Here is a 21,535-nt window from a genome sequence, read left to right as displayed (position 1 = left end):
GCTTCTGTTTTTTTCTTTCTCAAATAAATAAAACAAAATAAACAGCTTTAATTAAGAAGAAAAAAGGCCAGGCTGGGAGAGCACTTGCTGCATAAACATGAGGGCCTGAGACTCAATAAGTTTGACTCTCTAAAAACTATGTAAAAATGAAGCTGATAGCCGGGCGTGGTGGCGCACGCCTTTAATCCCAGCACTCGGGAGGCAGAGGTAAGAGGATCGCCGTGAGTTCGAGGCCACCCTGAGACTACAGAGTGAATTCCAGGTCAGCCTGGGCTACAGTGAGACCCTGTCTCAACAACAACAAAAAAAGCGAAGCATGGCCACACATGTCCATGGTGGGTGTGGCAGAGACCAGAGAATCACTAGGACTCACTAACCGAAATAAATAAATGAAAGAAAGAAAGACTACAATCAATCATACAGTGAAAATCTCAGTAAATTGGGACTGAAGGTGAAATGACATCATGCCACTGTCCCATCCCACAGTGTGGCAGACACGCTACCTGGCAGAAGAACTGCTGCTGAGCGCCGGCTCCGGGCGCGTTACTGAAGGTGCTGGTAGATTTGGAAGAAGAGGCTGGAAGACGGTGAGACCCGCTGACTGGCACGGGAGTCCTGTTTGGCTGGGTCAGCTGATCTCCGGGAAAGTTTGATCCTGATGACCCAGACTGCACGGCCGACCCGAGACTCGGGTGAGCGGTGCTGGCTGAGCTGACGGCGGGGAAGCGAGAAGGTCCTGACATGCTTGTCGCGGGGGGCATGGTGCTGAAGCCTGGTCTTGCTTGGGAAACGCTGCTCTGCCCCGGGGACAGGTGTAACACCGTTGGTGATGCCTGCTGCAAGGGCATCTGTCCGCCAACGATCTGGGGGGACGTGTGATTGACTACCACGGGGCTTCCGGAGGTGGCGAAGGTCTGCCCAGACACCAGCTGGACAGCGGTGTTCTGGCTGTTGAGCATCTGTCCAGAATATGGTTGGTTGGTCCTGAGCATGTTCGAAGAATTCCTGTTCAACATGACATGCTCTGAGGCCACTTGGCCAGAGATGAGCTGAGACGGCTGGGTCTGAAGGAGTTGCCCATTTATGGTCTGGACGTGGTGTACCGAGTTGGAGCTGACAGAAAGGCTTGTAGGTATGAGGAACTGACTTTGGGGTGCATGAGGCTGGCCCATAGGGGAATGAATGACAATGCTGCCCCCGGAACTGCTCACTGCCTGCGAGGTGACGGGCTTTCTCGCGTTCTGTTGGTTTACAATGTTCACAGACATATGTGGACCAACAACGGAGCCTTGGGGCGAGCTGGCGGGGGCGAAAGAGATTCCTTGTTGGACGTGGTGCTGTGGGATTCCCAGACTGTTCACATTGTAGGTATTCTGCTGACCCAACTGGATAGGCTTTGGCTGAATGTTAATTGGGACTTTATTTGAATTTGGTGCAAGACCCCTTTGAATGATGATGTTATGCACGGGCAAAGATGTCTGAAAGTTTGTGCTGTTAAAAGGAACGGTAACAGGCTGTGCCACGGGGCTGGAGCTGGAGTTCCCAAACAAGGAGTTGCCATTAGGGGTCTGTCTGTGAACCAGAAGCCCTCCACTCACATTTGACGGGGCTTGCTGCCCACTGCCCTTCAGTATGATTTGAGATCCATCTAGGTTATTGATAGTCATCATGGAAGGCTGATTCCCAAATGACCCAATTAATTGTATCTGCCCAGAACCACTAATCTGACTGTTATTAGGCAAGTGCTGGCTGGGCACACTGATCCCCACGTGTTGCATAAAGCCATGCTGCACACCCACTGTATTGCTTGCGAACGATGCTCCAACAGGCACGTGCGTCACCCCGATAGGCTGCAGAGTCTGACCTGAGTAATTAGAAACGCTAGAAGCCTGAGTGAAGGACGCTGATGAAGACGGATGGAGCTGAGCTTGTGCAAACTGCTGGCTTGAGCCTATACTGGCATCCAAATACGCCTCCTCGGCCAATGTCTGCTCAGTGATGTTAGCCTCCTGCAAGGATTTCTGAAGAATGTCGAAAGGCTGGTCCTCACTGAGGTCAGGGAGAGGAGAAGACTCAAGTTCATCTTCAAGAAACTGAAGGCTACTTGAGAGCGGCAGTCCATCACTGGGCCCTTCTCCAAGCTGGCTGCTCACACCTTTGAGGGATGATTTAGGATCAGCATTCTAGAAAATACAAGCATGGGTTACAGGGTGTGAGCAGCTTATGAAAGAGATGTATAAACTGCACTCCTGAATGAATACTGGAAGTGTAACTATCCTTTCAAGAGACGTATAAACTGCACTTCTGAATGAATACTGAAAGTGTAACTATCCTTTCAAGGCGTAACTGCTTGTTGTTGAATAGTCTTGCTATGTAGCCTAAGCTGGCCTCGAACCAGTGCTCCTCCTGTATAACTCCCAAATGCTTACCTTATTTCTCATATTTCATTTATTTTCTTTTTCAAGGTAGGGTCCCACTCTGCTCTAGGCTGACCTAGAATTAGCTATGTAGTCTCAGGGTGGCCTCGAACTCTCGGCAATACTCCTACCTCTGCCTCCCGAGTGCTGGGATTAAAGGCGTGCGCCACCACACCCGGCTCATTTCTTTTCTTTTTGGTTTTTCAAGATAGGGTCTCACTCTAGCCCAGGCTGACCTAGAATTCGTTATGTAGTCTCAGGGTGGCCTCAAACTTGCAGTGATCCTATTATCTCTGCCTCCCAAGTGCTAGTGTTTTTGTTTTGTTTTGTTTTTCCAGGTAGGGTCTCACTCTGGTCCACGCTGACCTGGAATTAACTCTGTAGTCTCAGGGTGGCCTTGAACTCACGGCGATCCTCCTACTTCTGCCTCCCAAGTGCTAGGATTAAAGGCGTGCACCACCACACCCGGCCCAAGTGTTAGTTTTAAAAGCATGCACCACCACACCCAGCTCTCATATTTCATTTCTTTAGTAATGATACTTTATCTGTAAGTGTATGCATTCATTGGTCTGATAATTTTATAGGGAACATATAAAAAGCAAGATGGAGTAGCCAGACATGGTGGTGCACAACTCTAATTGCTGCACTAGGGAGGCCTAGTCTACAGAGTTCCAGATCAGCCTGGGCTAAGAAGAGACCTTGCCTCAAAAAAACAAAAAGAGGGCTGGAAAGATGGCTTAGTGGTTAAGGCATTTGCCTACAAAGCCAAAGGACCCAGGTTCGACTCCCCAGAACCCACGTAAGCCAGACGCACAAGGGGGCACACTCAATCTTAATGCAGTCCCTGAGCAAGACTACCAATTCATCTTATCTAGCTGCTCCTGAAGCTTAGCAATATGGGGTGCAGAACTGGGGACCTGGGTCAGAATCCCAGCTCTGCAACACATGGCTATGTAACACTGGAACAAGCAAAAAACACTCTGGGCTCTTGTTTTCTCATCTATAAAGTATGGCTCACAGTAAAACCACATCAGGCCGGGCGTGGTGGTGCACGCCTTTAATCCCAGCACTTGGGAGGCAGAGGTAGGAGGACTGCTGTGAGTTTGAGGCCACCCTGAGAATACAGAGTGAATTCCAGGTCAACTTGCACTAGAGGAGTGAGACCCTACCTCAAAAAACAAAACAAAATAAAAACCCACATCATGAAGGTAGAGAGATGGCTCAGCAGTTGAGGTGGTGCTCATGTCTGAAGTTTGCTTGCAGTGGCTAAAGTCCCTGGGGCACTCCCATCCTCTCTCTCTGCCTCTCTCTCTCTCTCTCTCTGTTTCAAATAAATAAAATCTTAAAACAAAATCATGAAAATATTGCGAGGATAAATGAAGTTCATTTAAGCATTTAGTAACAAGCACAAACTACATAATCAGTAAGTGCTGGGAGTGGTGGCACATGCCTTTAATCCCAGTACTCAGGAGGCAGGAGTAGAAGGCAAGATCCTACCCTCAAAAGCAAAAACAAAAACAAAAACAAACAGGCACTGGAGAAATGGCTTAATGGTTAAGGTGCTTGCCTGTGAAGCATAAGGTCCCAGGTTTGATTCTCTAGTACCCACATAAGCCAGATGCACAGAATGGTATGTGTGTCTGAAGTTCGTTTGCTGCATTGGTTGGCGGCCCTGGCACTCCCCTTCTCTCTCTCTCTTTTTTTTTTTCATGGTAGGGTCTCACTCTAGCCCAGGCTGACCTGGAATTCACTATGTATTCTCAGGGTGGCCTCAAACTCTTGCCTCCCCAAGTGCTGGGATTAAAGGCATGTGCCACCACGCCCGGCTCCCATTCTCTCTTTATCTGACTCTTCCTCTCCCTCTCTATTTCAAATAAATAAAATATAAAAATAAAAACAGGGGGTGGGAGAGATGGCTTAATGGTTAATGCACTTGGCTGAGAAGCCTAAGGACCTAAGTTCCACTCCCAAGAACTCAAGTAAGCCAGATGCACAAGGCAGCATATATATCTAAAGTTTATTTGCAGTGGATAGACGCCCTGGTGTGCCCATTCTTTTTCTCATCAATCAATAAATAAATAGAAATTAAAAACAAACAAACAAAAAGAAAAACTGGCTGGGCATGGTGGCATACACCTTTAATCCCAGCACTCGGGAGGCAGAGGTAGGAGGATCACCATGAGTTCATGGCCACCCTGAGACTACAAAGTGAATTCCAGGTCAGCCTGAGCTAGAGTGAGACCCTACCTCGAAAAACAACAAAAAGAAAAGAAAAAGCCTAAATACTCATTTAAATATTAGTCAAGTTTTTCTTATTTTACATGAAAATGATTTATAATTATAACTAAGAATAATTTCTTTAAAGCTATGTAACAAGGTTCAAAACATTCTCATATGACTTTCTCAAGTTATAGCATTTCTGAATCATTTAAAAAAGTTGGAGGCTGGGCTGGAGAGATGGCTTAGCGGTTAAGAGCTTGCCTGTGAAGCCTAAGGACCCCGGTTCGAGGCTCGATTCCCCAGGACACACGTTAGCCAGATGCACAAGGGGGCGCACGTGTCTGGAGTTCGTTTGCAGAGGCTGGAAGTCCTGGCGCGCCCATTCTCTCTCTCTTTCTTTCCCCCTCTTTCTCTCCCTGTCTGTCACTCTCAAATAAATAAAATAAAATAAAATAATTAAAGGCATGTACCACCACACCCAGCTCTAAAATATTTTAAAAAAAAAGTTGGAGGCTTACAAAATTAGCAAAGTAAATCTCTTTATAGCCTGCTGTATGTGACAAAAAGTAGGGAAACAACCTAGTTCAATAGAGCTTCTTCTTCCTCCCCTATAAAATGTAAAGGTCAAAGTAAGGGTTCTTAGCATTACGCAATGGCAAAGGAAATCTCAAGTGAACAGGGCAGCTCAGCGTGTCCCGTACTCACAGTGGAGTTGGCGAAAATTGAATTTGAGTTGGCGGCAGCATAGCCTGCGCTCGTCAAGTCATCGCTGCTCTGCAAAAGGGCAAATTCAACACAGTGGTGACTTGAACAGAAAGGAAAAATGAAATTCGTGACTCTCTCTGTGACAGTCTAAGTATTACTTACAGATTTATTACTAGGTCCATGTAGAAAATAGTTCAATGCTTGTGGGTCTCTAGAATAAAAAAGAAAGAAAGAAAAGTAAATAAATACTACTTCATACAATTAATTTAAATACATTACCTACATTTTTAACGGGGTAAAAAGAACGAATCATATCAGCCTGAACAAAATTTTCTCCCTTATTTAAAATGACTTATTTGCGTGTGTGTGGCAGTGGAGAACGGACGTACCAGGGCCTCTTGCTACTGGAAAGCCAGACACTTTTGTCACTTTTTGTGTTTGGCTTATGTGGGTGCTTTGTAAATGGAACTGGGATCAGCCAGATGAGCCAACTCCCCAGCCCTTTAAAATGATTTTGTTGGGCTGGAGAGATGGCTTAGTGGTTAAGTGCTTGCCTGTGAAGCCTAAGGACCCCGGTTCGAGGCTCGATTCCTCAGGACCCACGTAAACCAGATGCACAAAGTGGCGCATGCATCTGAAGTTCATTTGTAGTGGCTGGAGACCCTGGCGTGCCCATTCTCTCTCTCTCTCTCTCCCTCTCCTCCCTCTCTCCCTCTTTCTTTCTCTGTCTATTGTTCTCAAATAAATAAATAAATAATAAACAAAAAATTTTTAAAAATGATTTTGTTCACAGTTTTTTGTTTTTTTTTGTGTGTGTTGATGTAGGTTCTATTTTTCTTTTTAAAGTGCATGCTGGGCCAGACATGGTGGTGCATGCCTTTAATCCCAGCACTCAGGAGGCAAAGATAGGAGGATCACTATGAGTTCAAGGGCACAAGTGAATTCCAGGTTAGCCTGGGCTAGAGTGAGATCCTACTTCAAAAAAATGAAAAAAAAAAAAAACAAAAAAAAAAAAAAACAAAGGCTGGACAGATGGCTTGGCAGTTAAGACGCTTGCCTGCAAAGCCAAAGGACCCAGCTTTGATTTCCCAGGACCAACATAAAAGGTGGTGCATCCATCTGGAGTTTGTATGCAGCAGCTGGAGGCCCTGGTGTGCCCATTCCTCTCTCTCTCAAGTAAATAAAATTAAATTAAAATTAAAAAATCACAAATGAATAAATAAATAAAATGCATGTTGGTCAGAAAAAAAAAAAAAAAGCAAAGCTGGGTATTGTGGCACATGCCTATAATCCCAGTTTTGGGGAGGCAGAGGTAAGAAGATCACCATGAGACTGTAAGTTCGATGCCACCCTGAGACTACATAGTGAATTTCAGGTATACCTGGGCTAGAGTGAGTCCCTACCTTGAAAAACCAAAATATATATTTTTTAATTTAATAAAGAACCCAAGCAAGGTGGGATATATTTCAGTGAGTTGTTGGCCAGGGAGGTCCCTGATGCCCCAAAATATTACAGGCCATTGCCGAGGCTCTTGGTTTCCCACCAGGAATAGATGGTAGGACACTATTGCTAAAGATTCCACATGCTTGGGCTGCAAGACCACTGAGAAATCCTGCTGGAGCTGAGCTGAACACCTCCTCCATGTAGACCAGCTGACAGAAAGCTGGGGGTAAAAAAAGCCAACTATGCTGCATGCAGCTCCATGGGAGAGAGAGGAGTCACCAGTGGAGATAAGTGACGGTGGACACTGCAAGCTTTAAGATGGGCCAGTCAGGGCAAATGAGCCAACGGGTACAATAGTCTGTTATGGGGGAAATCAACTGCCCTCTAGCTGGACTGGAAACTTGCTCCATGGAAGGGAACACATCCCTGATACTGAAAACCTATGAAGGGGGAAGTCATGAGCTCTAGGGTGTAACGTCTGCTAGTATCTGGTTAAATTCATATACTATCCTCTCCAAACTGCCCAGTAAGCACTTTTCTTAATGTTCAACCCATTTATTAATGCTACTCTCACTTTTGGTTAGAGAAGCTTCTCTTTTCTTTTGGGCTGACTCAAAATGCACCATAGTGCTGAAAAGAAGTGACAGAGGAGTGCTTACCACTGAGACATCTCTGTCACACCTTCCAAGGCTCAGGGTCCATTGAGGAAGAGGTGGTGGAAAGAATGTAAGAGCCAAAGGAAGGGTAGGACTCCTTATAAGACACTCATAATAGGAGGAAAAGATGACATAAAAATAAAAGAGAAACTTTTCTTTTTCTTTTTCTTTTTCTTTTCTTTTCTTTCTTTCTTTTTTTTTTTTTGTTTTTTGTTTTTTGTTTTTTGTTTTTTGAGGTAAGGTCTCACTCTGGCCCAGGCTGACCTGGAATTCACTCCGTGTTCTCAGGGTGGCTTTGAGCTCACGGCGATCCTCTTGCTTCCCGAGTGCTGGGGTTAAAGGTGTACATCACTATGCCTAGCTAAGAGAGACTATTTTAGAGGGGGAGAGGATATGATGAAGAGTGGAGTTGTGAAAAGGAAAGTGAAGGGTGAGGGAATTATCATGGCTTATTGTCTATAATTATATAAGTTGTCAATAATACAAAACAAAACAAACAAACAAACCAAAAAACCCACAAGAACAGCCTGAGACTACATAGTGAATTCCAGGTCAGCCTAGGCTAGAGTGAGACCCCACCCTGGAAAAAAAATAATTCATGTTAGGCTGGAGTGATGACTCAGTCACTTGCTTGCAAATCCTGATGGCCTGAGCTTAATTTCCCAGTACCCACATAGAGCCAGATGCACAAAGTGATAGATGCATCTGGAGTTCATTCACAGCAACAGGAGGCCCTGGCATGATCATCCATCCCTCCTCTCTCTTTCTCAAAAATAAATAAATAAAATATTAAAAAAATGAAATAGTGCTGGGCATGGTGGCACATGCTTTTAATCCCAGCAACTGGGAGGCAGAGGTAGGTGGATTGCCGTGTGTTTGAGGCCAACCTGAGATTGCATAGAGAGTTCCAGGTCAGCCTTGACTAGAGTGAAACCTTACCTCAGGAAAATAAATTAATTAATTAATTAAATAAAATAATTCATGTTGTTCTAGTTCCTTCATCCCTCCTTGTGCCTCTTGGGATTTTTTCCCCCCAGAGCTGGGAGTAAAGGCCTTGAGCAATCCAGGTGTGAACCCTAACACTGGACACCACGCCTGACCCCGCCTCCTGGGACTTGTTAGGACAAAAAAAGTATCACTGAGTTACAACCCTTAATCTATATCTCTGTACCTCTGCTATAACTATGATTAGTTATTATTATTGGTTTTTCGAGGTAGGGTCTCACTGTAGCCCAGGCTGACCTGGAATTCATTATGTAGTCTCAGACTGGCCTCAAACTCACAGCAATCCTCCTACCTCTGCCTCCCGAGCGCTGGGATTAAAGGTGTGCGCCACCACGCCTGGCTAATTTTATTATTATTATTTAAAAATCCACAGGTTTCAATGTACTTAGTGGGCTATTGTTGCTCATCAAACCGCACACATGGTCCACCTGGATGGGGGAGGAGCATCTTACCCAATAAGATCAAGGAGACAGGAGTCGTCATCATCGTCCATGACAACTGCAAAGCAAAGCAAAGGAAAAGCTTTCAGCAAGGCAGGTGCTGTGGCGGCCAAGCAACAGAAAACATAAGTCACTCTGCATTTACATGAACTTTTTTTCCCATTGCTTATTATGACTGATATTAAAAACTTGGGGGCTGAGCCGGGGGTGGTGGCGCATGTCTTTAATTCCAGCACTTGGGAGACAAAAGTAGGAGGATCACCATGAGTTCGAGGCCTCCCTGAGACTACATTGTGAATTCCAGGTCAGCCTGGGCTAGAGTGAGACCCTACCTCAAAAATCCAAAAAAAAAAAAAAAAGTATTACATATATATTTTTAAGCTGGGTGTGGCGGCGCACGCCTTTAATTCCAGACTTGGGAGCCAAAGGTAGGAGGATCATGTGGGTTTGAGGCCACCCTGAGACTACCATAAATTCTAGAGTGAGACACTACCTCAAAAATCTAAAAATAATAATAATAATAATTTTTTAAAAATGTTTTCATTGCTGAGCACAGTGGAATCCCAGCTCCTCAGGAGGCTGAAGCAGGAGCTTAATGAGCCTACGTGTTCAGTGCAAACCTGCGCAGCAGTAAGAGTTCACCTCCGAAGCAGATAGGCTGGGCATGGTGGCTCACACTTGTAATCCCAGCGCTAGGGAGGATGAGGTAGGAGGATGGCCATGAGTTCGGGCCAGCCTGGGCTACAGAGTGAGGTCCTGCCTCGTAAAACCAGAAAAAAGGGGGTGGGGTGGGTAGCTATATAGCGAGGGAGTAGGTAAGTAGATAGATAAATGACAGAACCAGGCACAGTTGTGCCCATCTGTGGCCCAGCATTTGGGAGGTGGAGGCAAGCGGATCAGGAATTCAAGGTTATACTCAGCTACATAGCAGTTTGAGGCCAACATGAGACCCTGGCTCAAAAAGACCAACAGAAAGAAAGAAAAAAAAAAGAGAAAGAGAGAAAGAAAGATATATCTCTAGTTATTTAAGATAAAGTATTTCATTTAAGTTGCTTTTCTTATAGCTCAACCCTCAACTTACAAGTCAAGAAAGATAGCTGGCGGCAACCTCCCCGGCATGCAGTCCCCACAGGCCCATAAACAAGCAACGGTGACTTCATCACAAGGGCCATGAAGGAGGGGAGAGACACTTTATTATTATTATATTATTATTTTTAAGACAAGCCCTCACAAGCTCTGCAAGCATCACATTTTGGGACTGGATGCTTCTCAACACAGAGAATCATCTAGATTTCTAGCCATTTTCACTATGTTTTTAGGGAGACAGAGCAGCGGGCCCTCCCAGCACTTGGAGGCAGGAGGAGGAGGAGGAGGAGGAGGAGGAGGAGGAGGAGGAGGAGGAGGAGGAGGAGGAGGAGGAGGAGGAGGAGGAGGAAGAGGCCCTCCCTGCAGGGCAGAGCAGGCCCAGCCCGGGCCATGGGCTCTGGGCTCCCATGGGCAGCAGCACTGGCCCGGGCCAGTACCAGGCAATCCATAGCCGTCCCCAGAATGTTCCCAGGAGAACATCTCAAGCCAAAGGCCAGCCCACGGCGGCGGCCCTGACTCCCTCTCCCCGGCCGCAGGCAGCCCCCGGCCTGGCCCGCAGGCCCCGTGACCGCCTCTGGCTGACACGGTACCAACTGTGCGAATTCCACCAGTGGTTCTCCCCCGAGAGCCAGTCAACTTACACTAGTGATCCGACACCTGGCAACACTGCCTCTCACCCATTTCAAGCCATGCGTGGAATAATTTACATCACAGAATGCCAGGGCCAAGAGTTCTGGAGCAGTTGGAAAGGGCAGTTGTGAACGGCAGTTGGAGGGAGGAATGAAATCCTGAAGAGATGCCCAGAACAGGACACGCCCGGGGAAGGAAGAAGGAAGAGTCTCTACTGGGTGGCTTTTCTTTCCCCCTTGTCAAAACTGCCATCTCCTCTCAGGTCCCCCAAAGCTGGCAGTCTCCCGCCACAGGGCAGAGCACTTGCTCTCTCCTCGGGCAGAGCCAAGAAGGGTAAGTTCTGGACGCGGGACCTTCCCACTGGTGGCCGGGTTGGCTCAGTGGCTGAGAGATGATGGGATGATTAGAACCCGGTGGAGAGGAGAGAGGAAGGGTGAGCAAGGAAGACGGAAGTGTGGGAGCAGCTCACCAAAAGGTGACATCAACGCCTGAAACTAAAGACAGCCAGCCAAGAGAAAGCTGCTTTTTAGGACCCAGACTCGGAGTTACTCCAGGTCGCGCTGGCAGGAGGGTGGACACAGCAGGGAAAATGGGACTGGACAGCACCGGGTATATAGAAATCTGTGACAGGCAGGCGTGTCCTCAGCACTTGAAAGGCAGAGACAGGAGATTTGCCACAAGCCTGAGGCCAGCCTGGTCTACCTCGTGAGTTCCAGACCAGCCAAGGCTACATGGAAGGAGCTTGTCTCAAGACAAGCAAGGCAGCAAAGCCAGCTGGCCCAGGTTCGGTTCCCCAGCACGCACAGCAGGAAAAAATCTGAAGCTCATGGTTGCATAGGGCAAGATACATTGTCTCAGATGGTGGAGCAATGACACCTCCAGGTTGTCCTCTTACCTCCACATGCATGTCACGGTGTCACACACAATTTAAAGCCGGGCGTGGTGGCACACGCATTTAATCATTTAATCCCAGTACTCAGGAGGCAGAGGTAGGAGGACTGACATGAGTTTGAGGCCACCCTGAGACTCCATAGTGAATTCCAGGTCAGCCTGGGCTAGAGTGAGACCCTACCTCGAAAAACAAAACAAAACAAAAGCAACCAAATCTGTGATACATCCCACATTTAACATGGTAGGGTGACATTAGCCACAGCTCACTGTCATTATACACCATGTGTTTGTCTCCTAGACAACACGCGGAGTAAATTACCCAATAATAATGTACAGTTGAGCCTATAAATAGGGTTATTTCTTTATTTCAACATGACTATTGAAATGGAGTGTCAATGTATCCTTTTGAAGTTTACTTTCTAAAGTGTATGGGATGGGGAGGAGGCTCTGCAGCCCACCACACTTTCAGCAAATGAGGCACATATGATCCCTAGCACCACAAAAAAGAAACTCTCTGAGCCTCTGATACAAAGTAACTAATAGCAAATGTGAGAGAGCCCACCCTGCTCCCAAAGAAAACCACGTTTACAGCTTTCCCAGCTTCTCCCTACTGCCAACCTACTCAAGCTCAGTCACTCCGAGATGCCATGGCCACCTGGACTTCCGAGCTTGGACATGCTACTCCTTAAGAAGTCCAAATAGGGCTGGAGAAATGGCTTAGTAGTTAAGGTGTTTGCAAAACCAAAGGATCTAGGTTCAATTCCCTAGGACCCACGTAAGCCACACACACAAGGGGCACACGTGTCTGGAGTTCGTTTGCAGTGGCTAGAGGCCCTGGCGTGCCCATTCCCTCTCTGCCTCTCTTCTTTCTCTTTCTCTGCTTGCAAATAAATAAAAATTAAAAATAAAAAAAAGAAGTCCATATAGCAGCGCATGGTGGCACACACCTTTAATTGTAGCACTTGGGAGGCAGAAGTAGGAGGATCACTGTGAGTTCAAGGCCAGCCTGTGACTACAGAGCAAGACCTCACCTTGAAAGACCAATAATAATAATAATAATAATAATAATAATAATAATAATAATAAATGCAAGACAACATAAAAATCAGAAGCTAGCTGGGCATGGTGGTGCATGCCTTTAATTCTAGCACTTGGGAGGCAGAGATAAGAGGACTGTCATGAGTTCAAGGCCACCCTGAGACTACATAGTGAATTCCAGGTCAGCTTGAGTTAGAATGAGACCCTATCTTGAAAAAACAAAACAGCTGGATTGGGTATGGTTGTACACACCTTTAATCCCAGCACTTGGGAGGCAGGGGTAGGAGGATCACTGTGAGTTCGAAGCCACCTTAAGACTATACAGTGAATTCCAGCCTGGACTAGAGTAAAACACTACCTTGAAAAACTAAAAAAAGAAAAATATCAGAAGCTGATGACTCCACAGCAAGGCGCAAGGCATCCCCCCACTTTTTTTTTTTTTTGAGGTAGGTCTCACTCTAGCCTACGCTGACGTGGCATTCGCTATGTAGTCTCAGGCTGCCCTCCAACTCACAGCGATCCTCCTACCCCTGCCTCCCAAGTGGTGGGATTAAAGGGGTGAGCCATCACACTTACCCATCTGGATTCTTTAAAAAATAGTTTTTTATTTACTTAATTTGAGAGAGAGAAAGAGGCAGATAGCGAATGGGCACGCCAGGGTCTCTAGCCACTGCAAACAAATGCCACACCCATGTACCACCTTGTGCATCTAGCATTATGTGGGTTCAGGGGACTTGAACACTGGTCCTTTGGCTTTACAGGCAAGTGCCTTAACCAAGGAACCAAACCACCTCTGTAGTCCTGGATTCTTTATTTCTGGACCTCACTAAGGTTCTTTTCTTATTCAAGTAACAGTCCTTCAACTGCCAGTTGGACTTGTTGCCTTGTGACTTCTGTAAGCTGTTCTTCTCTAAGGAGAAACTCCTAGATCTGTGGTTGGATACCAGTTCTGGGTTCCAAGATCAGCCGGTGAGCGACACAAAGTCACCTTAGTAACAGCGGCTCTCAGACTTGTCATGGGGTGGGATGGGGGAGCACAGCTCCTACAAAGTTCTGAAAGGCCGATGCCGGGTGTGGTGGCGCACGCCTTTAATCCCAGCACTCGGGAGGCAGAAGTAGCAGGATCATGGTGAGTTCGAGGCCACCCTGAGACTACATAGTGAATTCCAGGTCAGCCTGAATTAGAGTGAAACCCTACTTCAAAAAACCAAAAAAACAAAAAAAGTTGTCCTGGATGCTTGGCTACTACTCTTAAAAAATAGTGAATAGCCGGGCGTGGTAGCGTACACTTAAAAATTTTTTTTTGTTTATTTTTATTTATTTATTTCAGAGTGACAGAGAGAAAGAGGCAGAGAGAGAGTGAGAGAAAAAAAATAGGCATGGCAGGGCCTCCAGCCACTGCAAAACTCCAGATGTGTGCACCCCCTTGTGCCTCTGGCTAATGTGGGTCCTGGGGAATCGAGCCTCAAACCAGGGTCCTTAGGCATCACAGGCAAGCGCTTAACCACTAAGGCATCTCTCCAGGCCAGTGTACACTTTTTAATTCCAGCACTCAAGAAGCAGAGGTAGGAGGATCGCTGTGAGTTCGAGGCCATCCTGAGACTACACAGTGAATTCCAGGTCAGCCAGGGCCAAAGTGAGACCCTACCTTGAAACTCCCCCCCCACCACCAAAAAAAAGTGAATAAATAAAACAATCAATAATAAAGACAGTGAATTCCAGGTCAGCCTGAGCTAGAGTGAGACCCTAATTTGAATAAACAAACAAACAAACAAACAAATAAATAATGTTAATACAGCATGGCATGGTGGAGTAAACCTTTAATCTCAACACTCAGGAGACTGAGGTAGGAGGATTACAGTGAGTTTGAGGTCAGCCAGGACTAGAGTGAGTTCCAGGTCAGCCTGGCTAGAATGAGACCCTACCTTGAATGCCGCCTCCCCACCCCCCCACAAAAAAACTTAAAGCTAATGTGTAAAATTGTTCTGAACACAGTAATAAATACCTTGAATAATAGCTTTTCATCAAAAGTGACATGAGAATCTGGGCATGGCGGCACATGCTTGTAATCCCGCACCTGAGAAATAGAGGCAGAATATCAGCAGATGCTGGGCGTGCATGCCTTTAATCCCAACACTTGGGAGACCAGCATCTGCCTTTAATCTCAGCACTTGGGAGACAGAGGTAGAAGGATTACCTTGAGTTCGAGGCCACATTGAGACTACATAGTGAATTCCAGGTCACCCACAGCTTGAGTGATACCCTACCATGAAAAACACATACTTATATGCTACTGCAATTGAACTCCAGACGCATGTGCCCCCTGGCATCTGGCTTACCTGGGTCCTGGATAATCATATAGGGATCCTTTGGCTTTATAGGCAAATGCCTTAACTGCTAAGACATCTCTCTGGTACACCCCCACTTTCAAGTATTTTTTCAAATATATTATTTATTTGCAAGGAGAGAGAAAGAGAGAATGGACATATTAGCAGTTACAAATGAAGTACGGATGCATGTGCCAATTTGGCTTTACGTGGGTCCTGGGGAACTGAACCTGTTGTAGAAAAGACACTAAAAGTTGAACGGATTCACTGAGCTACTACTGTTAAGAGTTAACTGCTGAGGAGCTAAACTTATCTTTGTCAGCAGATGGAAATATTCCAAAGAGAGAAAGGTCCAGAAAGGGACCAGAGGGACTATAAAAAGAAAAGACAGTTTAAGCTAAGACAAAGTAAAATGGAATTGATTGTTAGGGTGGTCTGACTATAGAAATGACTGATATGCACATTGCCACATCTTGTTAGTTCATTTACTCTGCCCCCCCTTGAGGGCTACCTCAAGCTCTTTGGCCCCAGGATAATAAATACTTCTCCTTTCACTCATCCTGGCATTGGAGTGGTCTTTCCAGAGAATTTCTGCAACAAACCCAAGTCAGTAGGCTTTAAAATCAAATGCCTTTGTTCAGCCCTCTCCAGACCCCCACCCTTTAAATTTTTGTTTTGTTTTCCCGATGTAGGGTCTCACTCTAGTGATGGTTGACCTGGAATTCATTATATAGTCTCCGGCTGGCCTTGAACTCATGGTTCCTCTCATACCTCTGCCTCCTGAGTGCTGGGATCAAAGGCATGTGCCACCATCTCCTGCTGCTGTGTATCTTTTTTAAAGTGCTTGTTTTGATTTATTTACTTTATTTGTTGCTGGGGAGGGAACCCAGAGCCATGAAATATGCTAGGTAAGTGTTCTACCCTTGAGCTACACCCAACTCTACCTATACTTTACTTTCCCCCACTCAGGTTGCGCCTTGCTCAAGCCAAGGCTGACCTGAAATTCACTATGTAGTCTTAGGGTGGCCTTGAACTCAGTGATCTTCCTGCCTGTGCCTCCAAAGTGCTTTCAGTTCTTTTTATTTTCTAATATTTTATTTATTCACAAGAGAATGAGAAGGAGGAAGAAAGGGAGGAAGAAAGGGCTTGCCAGGGCCTCCTGACACCACAAATAAACTCCATATGCATGTGCCACTTTGTTGCATCTGGCTTTTTGTGGGTACTGGGGATTTGAACCCTGGTCAACAGGGTTTGAAAGCAAGTGCCTTAACCACTGAGTCATCTCTCTAATCCCCCACTTCTTTTTAAAATATCTTATTGAGGGTTGGAAGATGGCTTAATGGTTAAGGCACCTGCCTGCGAAGCCAAAGGACCCAGGCTCAATTCCCCAGGACCCATGTTAGCCAGATGCACATGGTGACACATACATCTGAAGTTTGTTTGCACTGCCTGGAGGCCCTGGTGCACTCATTCTTTCTCTCTCGTAACAAAACTAAATAACCCAGTGGTGGCGCACACCTTTAATCCCAGCACTCAGGAGGCAGAGGTAGGAGGTTCACTGTGAGTTCAAGGCCACCCTGAGGCTACATAGTATATTCCAGGTCAGCCTGGGCTACAGTGAGACCCTACCTTAAAAAAAATACAACACAATTCATGGAAAATGCTAATAAAAATTAAAAAAAAAAATACAACACAACACAACAAAACAACAACAACAAAAAAGCTGTGAGGTGGCCCATGTCTCCTTTAATCCCAGCACTCAGGAGGCAGAGGTATGAGACTTGCCATGAGTTCAAGGCCAGCCTGAGACTACATAGTGAATTCCAGGTCATCTCTCCAGCCCACTGCTGTTTTTCACTTGTATTATTCCAAAAGAAAAGTTTTGCTTTCTTTTATTCCCCTTCTTATGGATGCTTTAATTTTTCTCCTTACAACTACTTGTAAGGATTAGATTGGGATACACTGGGGTTTATCAGGTTGCTCATCAATATTGTCTTGTTTAAATTTTGGTAAACGTCCTTTATTTATTTAAGAGAGAGAGGCAGATATATAGAGAGAAAGAAAATGGACACGGCAGAGCCTCTAGCTACTGCAAACAAACTCCAGATGCATGCACCACCTTGTGTATCTGGCTTATGTGGATACTGGGGAATTGAACCAGGGTCCTTTGACTTCACAGGGAAGCACCTTAACCACTAAGCCATTTCTCCAGTCCCTTGTTTAAAATTGTATGTTGGCTCAGAGAGTAAGAATACATGTTGCTCAAAGGCCTGAGAGGAACTGATATGCCCACAGGTTGTGGGGATCAGAGACAGGAGAATCATTGAGGCTTGTGAAATGTAGTCCAGGTTCAGAGAGAGAGACTGCAGTATAAAAAAGATATTTTATTTACTTATTTATTTGAGAGAGAGAGGGAGAATGAGAGAGATAGAGAGAAAGAGATTGGGCATGGCAGGGCCTTTAGCCACTGCAAATGAACTCCAGACATATGCACCACCTTGTACATCTGGCTTATGTGGGTACTGGGAAATCAAACCTGGGTCCTTTGACTTCGCAGGGAAGCACCTTAGCCACTAAGCCATCTCTCCAGCCTGAGAGACTGCATTTTAAGGAAATACACAGATAAGTGATCAATGAAGACATCCAACATTTTCCTGTGGCTTCCACACATGTCACACAGGGCATGTGCCATCTGCACACACAAGTGCATATACCACACATGTATACCACATCACACATGCTACATATACATGCAAACACAAAAATTATTTTTTATGTGAGAGAATGAGAGAAAGAGAGAGAGGGAGGGAGGATTGGCACGCCAGGGCCTCAGTCACTGCAAGAGCACTCCAGACGCGTGCGCCCCCTTGGGCCCACGTGTGTGACTTGTGTCACTTTGTGTGTCCGGCTTACGTGGGACCTGGAGAGTCAAACATGAGCCCTTAGGCTTTTCAGGCAAGCACCTTAACCCCTAAGCCATCTCTCCAACCCACAAAAAAATATTTTTATTTATTTGTTTGCAAGCAGAGAAAGAGATAATGGGTGGGGGGAATGGGTGCATCAGACCTTCTGCCACTGCAAAGGAACTCTAGAGGTATGTACCAGTCTGCGCATCTGGCTTTATGTGAATATAGGAGAATTGAACTCAGGCAGGCAGGTTTTGCAAGCAAGCACCTTTAATGGATGTGTCATCTCTCCAGCCCCTCTTCTTAGTCTTTAAATATTTTATTTGAGAGAGAGAGATGATACATAGGGTGAGGGGTCTCTAGCCACTGCAAACGAACTCCAGACACATGTGTCACCTTCTGCATTTGGCCTTCGGTGGGTACTGGGGATCAAACCTACGTCCTTTCGCTTTGCTGGCAAGCGCCATCACCCCTCCATCCCTCTTCTTACTTTTGATGTCCCTAATACTTAGCTATTTTTTTTTTTAATTTTTTTATTATTATTTATTTGAGAGCGACAGACACAGAGAGAAAGACAGATAGAGGGAGAGAGAGAGAATGGGCGCGCCAGGGCCTCCAGCCTCTGCAAACGAACTCCAGATGCGTGCGCCCCCTTGTGCATCTGGCTAATGTGGGACCTGGGGATCCGAGCCTCGAACCGGGGTCCTTAGGCTTCATAGGCAAGCGCTTAACCGCTAAGCCATCTCTCCAGCCCTACTTAGCTATTTTTTGACTTTATACTCATCCTTCTATTAGAAGACAAACAGACCTCACATGCCTCCTGTGGTCAAGCGATAATACCCTTTAAGACCTTGAGTAAAATGATGTTACCTTTCCCTAGTTTTTTTTTTTTTCCCTTCTCTTTCCTTCCCTCTTTCCTCTCTCTCTCTCTCTCTCTCTTTTTAAAAAATTTTTGTTTATTTTTAATTTATTTGAGAGCAACAGACAGAGACAGAAAAAGACAGAGAGAGGGAGAATGGGTGCATCAGGGCCTCCAGCCACTGGCTTACGTGGGTCCTGGGGAATCAAGCCTCAAACCAGGGTCCTTAGGCTACACAGGCAAACGCTTAACCGCTAAGCCATGTCTCCACTATCTTTTTCTTTTTGAGGCAGGGTCTCACTCTAGCCCAGGCTGACCTGAAACTCATCCTGTAGCCCCAGGCTAGCCTGGAACTCAAGGTGACCCTCCTATCTCTGCCTCCCGGGTACCACTGGAATTAAAAGTGAGCTAAGCTGAGCTTGGGGGCCACCCTGAGACTACATAGTGAATTCCAGGTCAACCTGGGCTAGAGCAAGCCAACACGTCAGGCCTTCTTTTACTGTTTAATGCACTCCCCGTCCATAAATCTGTTCACTTACTTGAATCCCTTGAGCTCATCTGATACTTTTCCAATGGTGGCACATCTATAACACTGCTTTTCTGACCTAAGCATTAGCTTATAAATCCCATGCAAGTTGGATCAGTTTTGCTTCATTTTTGTACCCCTAAGAGCTCAGTGTAACGACTAAGATACACATGCCCAGTAAATGTTTACTCTATTGAGCGCCAAAGAACTTTCTTTGTTAACTTTATTGATTTTAGCGTTGCTAGAGATCGAACCAGAGCCTCAGACAGACTAGGCAAGTTTTGAGTATCACACTCCTGCAGCCAAAGGACTAAAGTCAAAAAGTATGATGTCAGGGGCTGGGAAAATGGCTTAGTGGTTAAGGCGTTTGCCTGTGAAACCTAACGACTCTGGTTCAATTCCCCAGGACACACGTAAGCCAGATGCATAAGGGGGCACATGTGTCTGGAGTTTATTTGCAGCGGCTGGAAGCCCTGGCGCTCCCATTCTCTCTATCTGTCTCTTTCTCTCTCACTCACTCAAATAAATAAATAAAAAAGTATTTTTAAAAATGTATGATGTTGGCCAAGCGTGGTGGCACATGCCTTTAACCCCAGCAGAGAGAGGCAGAGGTTGGAGGATCGCAGTAAGTTCGAGGCCACCCTGAGACTACGTAGTGAATTCCTGGTTAGCCTGCACTACAGTTTGACCCTACCTTGAAAAAGGAAATCAGAGATAAAGAAGTTTTGGAAAAGCTATATATAACTTTTATAGGGTACCAATTAGATTCTTTTTTATTATTTTTTCAAGGTACAGTCTCACTCTAGCCTAGGCTAACCTGGAATTTACCATATAGTCTGAGGCTTGCCTAGGACTCAAAGTGATCCTCCTACCTTGGCCTCTGGAGTACTGGGATTAAAGGCATGCACCACTGTGTGTGTGTGTGTGTGTGTGTGTGTGTGTATATATATATGTGTGTGTGTGTATATGTATATATATATGTATATGTGTGTGTGTGTGTGTGTGTATATATCTATCTATCTATCTATCTATCTATCTATCTATCTATCTATCTTGGTTTTTCAAGGTAGGGTCTCACTCTAGCCCAGGCTGATCTGGAATTCACTATGGAGTCTCAGGGTCGCCTTGATTAAAGGCGTGCACCACCACATCCTGCTAACCAATTATATTTTAAAGAAATAAAAAAGCAACTCTACAATACAGGGGAAAAGGCTTTTCTAGTAACAAAAATTTTTCTTTTTTTGAGGCAGGGCCTCATGTAGATGAATCTGGCATGACATTGCTATGTAGCCAAAGGTAACTGATTTTCCTGACTCATGCCCAAGTGCTAGGCTCAAAGGCATTTTATTTGGTTTTGAGATAAGGTTTCATGTAGCCCAGGCTGGCCTTGGACTGATTCTGATCCTCCTGCCTCAGCCTGCCATGTGCTGAGATTACAGGAGGCGCCATTACACCCAGCTAACATACTTGATAGCTTTTTAAAAATATTTCCTGGGCTGGAAACTTGGCTTAGTGGTTAAGGTGTTTGCCTGCAATGCCAAAGGACCCAGGTTCAATTCCCCAGGACCCATGTAAGCCAGTGGCTAGAGGCCCTGGCATGCCCACTCTTTCTCTGTCTCTCTTCTCTCTTACTCTCTCTGCTTGCAAATAAATAAAATAAAATAAAATAAATTACTGTTTCCTAAGAGATTGGGAAGGGGCTGAAGAGATGGCTTAGCAGTTCAGGTGTTTACCTGCAAACCCAAAGGACCCAAGTTCTACTCCCTAGGTCCCATGTAAGCCAGATGCACAAGGGAGCATACACATCTGGAGTTCCTTTGCAATGGACTGAGGCCCTGGCACACCCATTCTGTCGTTCTCGCTACCTGACTATTTCTATATCTCTTCCTCTCAAAACAAAAATAAAATAAAATATGGAAAAGAAAATCTCTGTGCCAACCTGTCCTTGACCTCCTGATTTCAAATGACGCCCCCCTGCCTCAACCTCCCAAGTAGCTAGGACTTAAGTACATTGCCACACTTGGGTGGTTTCTGTGAACTCTTAAGCAAAGCTGCATTCAGGACAATCCACGTGACTTCAGGACACAGACTAGCGTGCTTTACAGACGTGTGAGCCCCTCAGTGACAAATGATGATGTGTTCCCCTTTTCTCAATATGTGTTCAGTTGCTTTACTTAGAAAACCTCTTTTTAGGCCTGGCATGGTGGTGCATGCCTTTAATCCCAGCACTCGGAAGGCAGAGGTAGGAGGATGGTGAGTTCGAGGCTATCCTGAGACTACATAGTGAATTCCAGGTCAGCCAGGGCTAAAGTGAAACTCTACCTTGAAAAACCAAAAAAAAAAATTAAAAAATTTGTTTTAGTGAAGATTTAGTGAAGAGAAAGAG

General features: G+C 45.6%; 1 protein-coding gene across 3 annotated transcripts in view; it reads right to left on the bottom strand.

The window, feature by feature from the left end:
- Bicral (BICRA like chromatin remodeling complex associated protein) overlaps positions 1-21,535 on the bottom strand; it is a 65,294-nt gene that overhangs the window by 20,574 nt on the left and 23,185 nt on the right. The window contains exons 2-6 of one of the 3 annotated variants that reach the window (XM_045156365.1): positions 14,537-14,608; positions 8,899-8,944; positions 5,505-5,553; positions 5,343-5,411; positions 504-2,183 (exon numbers count right to left, since the gene is read on the bottom strand). In XM_045156365.1, the coding sequence (XP_045012300.1) occupies positions 504-2,183; positions 5,343-5,411; positions 5,505-5,553; positions 8,899-8,939 (1,839 nt within the window). In that variant the 5' untranslated portion in view covers positions 8,940-8,944; positions 14,537-14,608. Of the gene's footprint in view, positions 1-503; positions 2,184-5,342; positions 5,412-5,504; positions 5,554-8,898; positions 8,945-10,613; positions 10,633-14,536; positions 14,609-21,535 lie in introns of those variants that run through there. The other 2 variants (XM_045156367.1, XM_045156366.1) reach the window with 2 other exon arrangements.

This window comes from Jaculus jaculus, chromosome 8, assembly GCF_020740685.1.
Source record: "Jaculus jaculus isolate mJacJac1 chromosome 8, mJacJac1.mat.Y.cur, whole genome shotgun sequence".
Lineage (NCBI taxonomy): Eukaryota > Metazoa > Chordata > Mammalia > Rodentia > Dipodidae > Jaculus > Jaculus jaculus.
The sequence above is the reverse complement of the archived record's forward strand: the minus strand, read 5'-3'. Positions and strand labels throughout refer to the sequence as shown.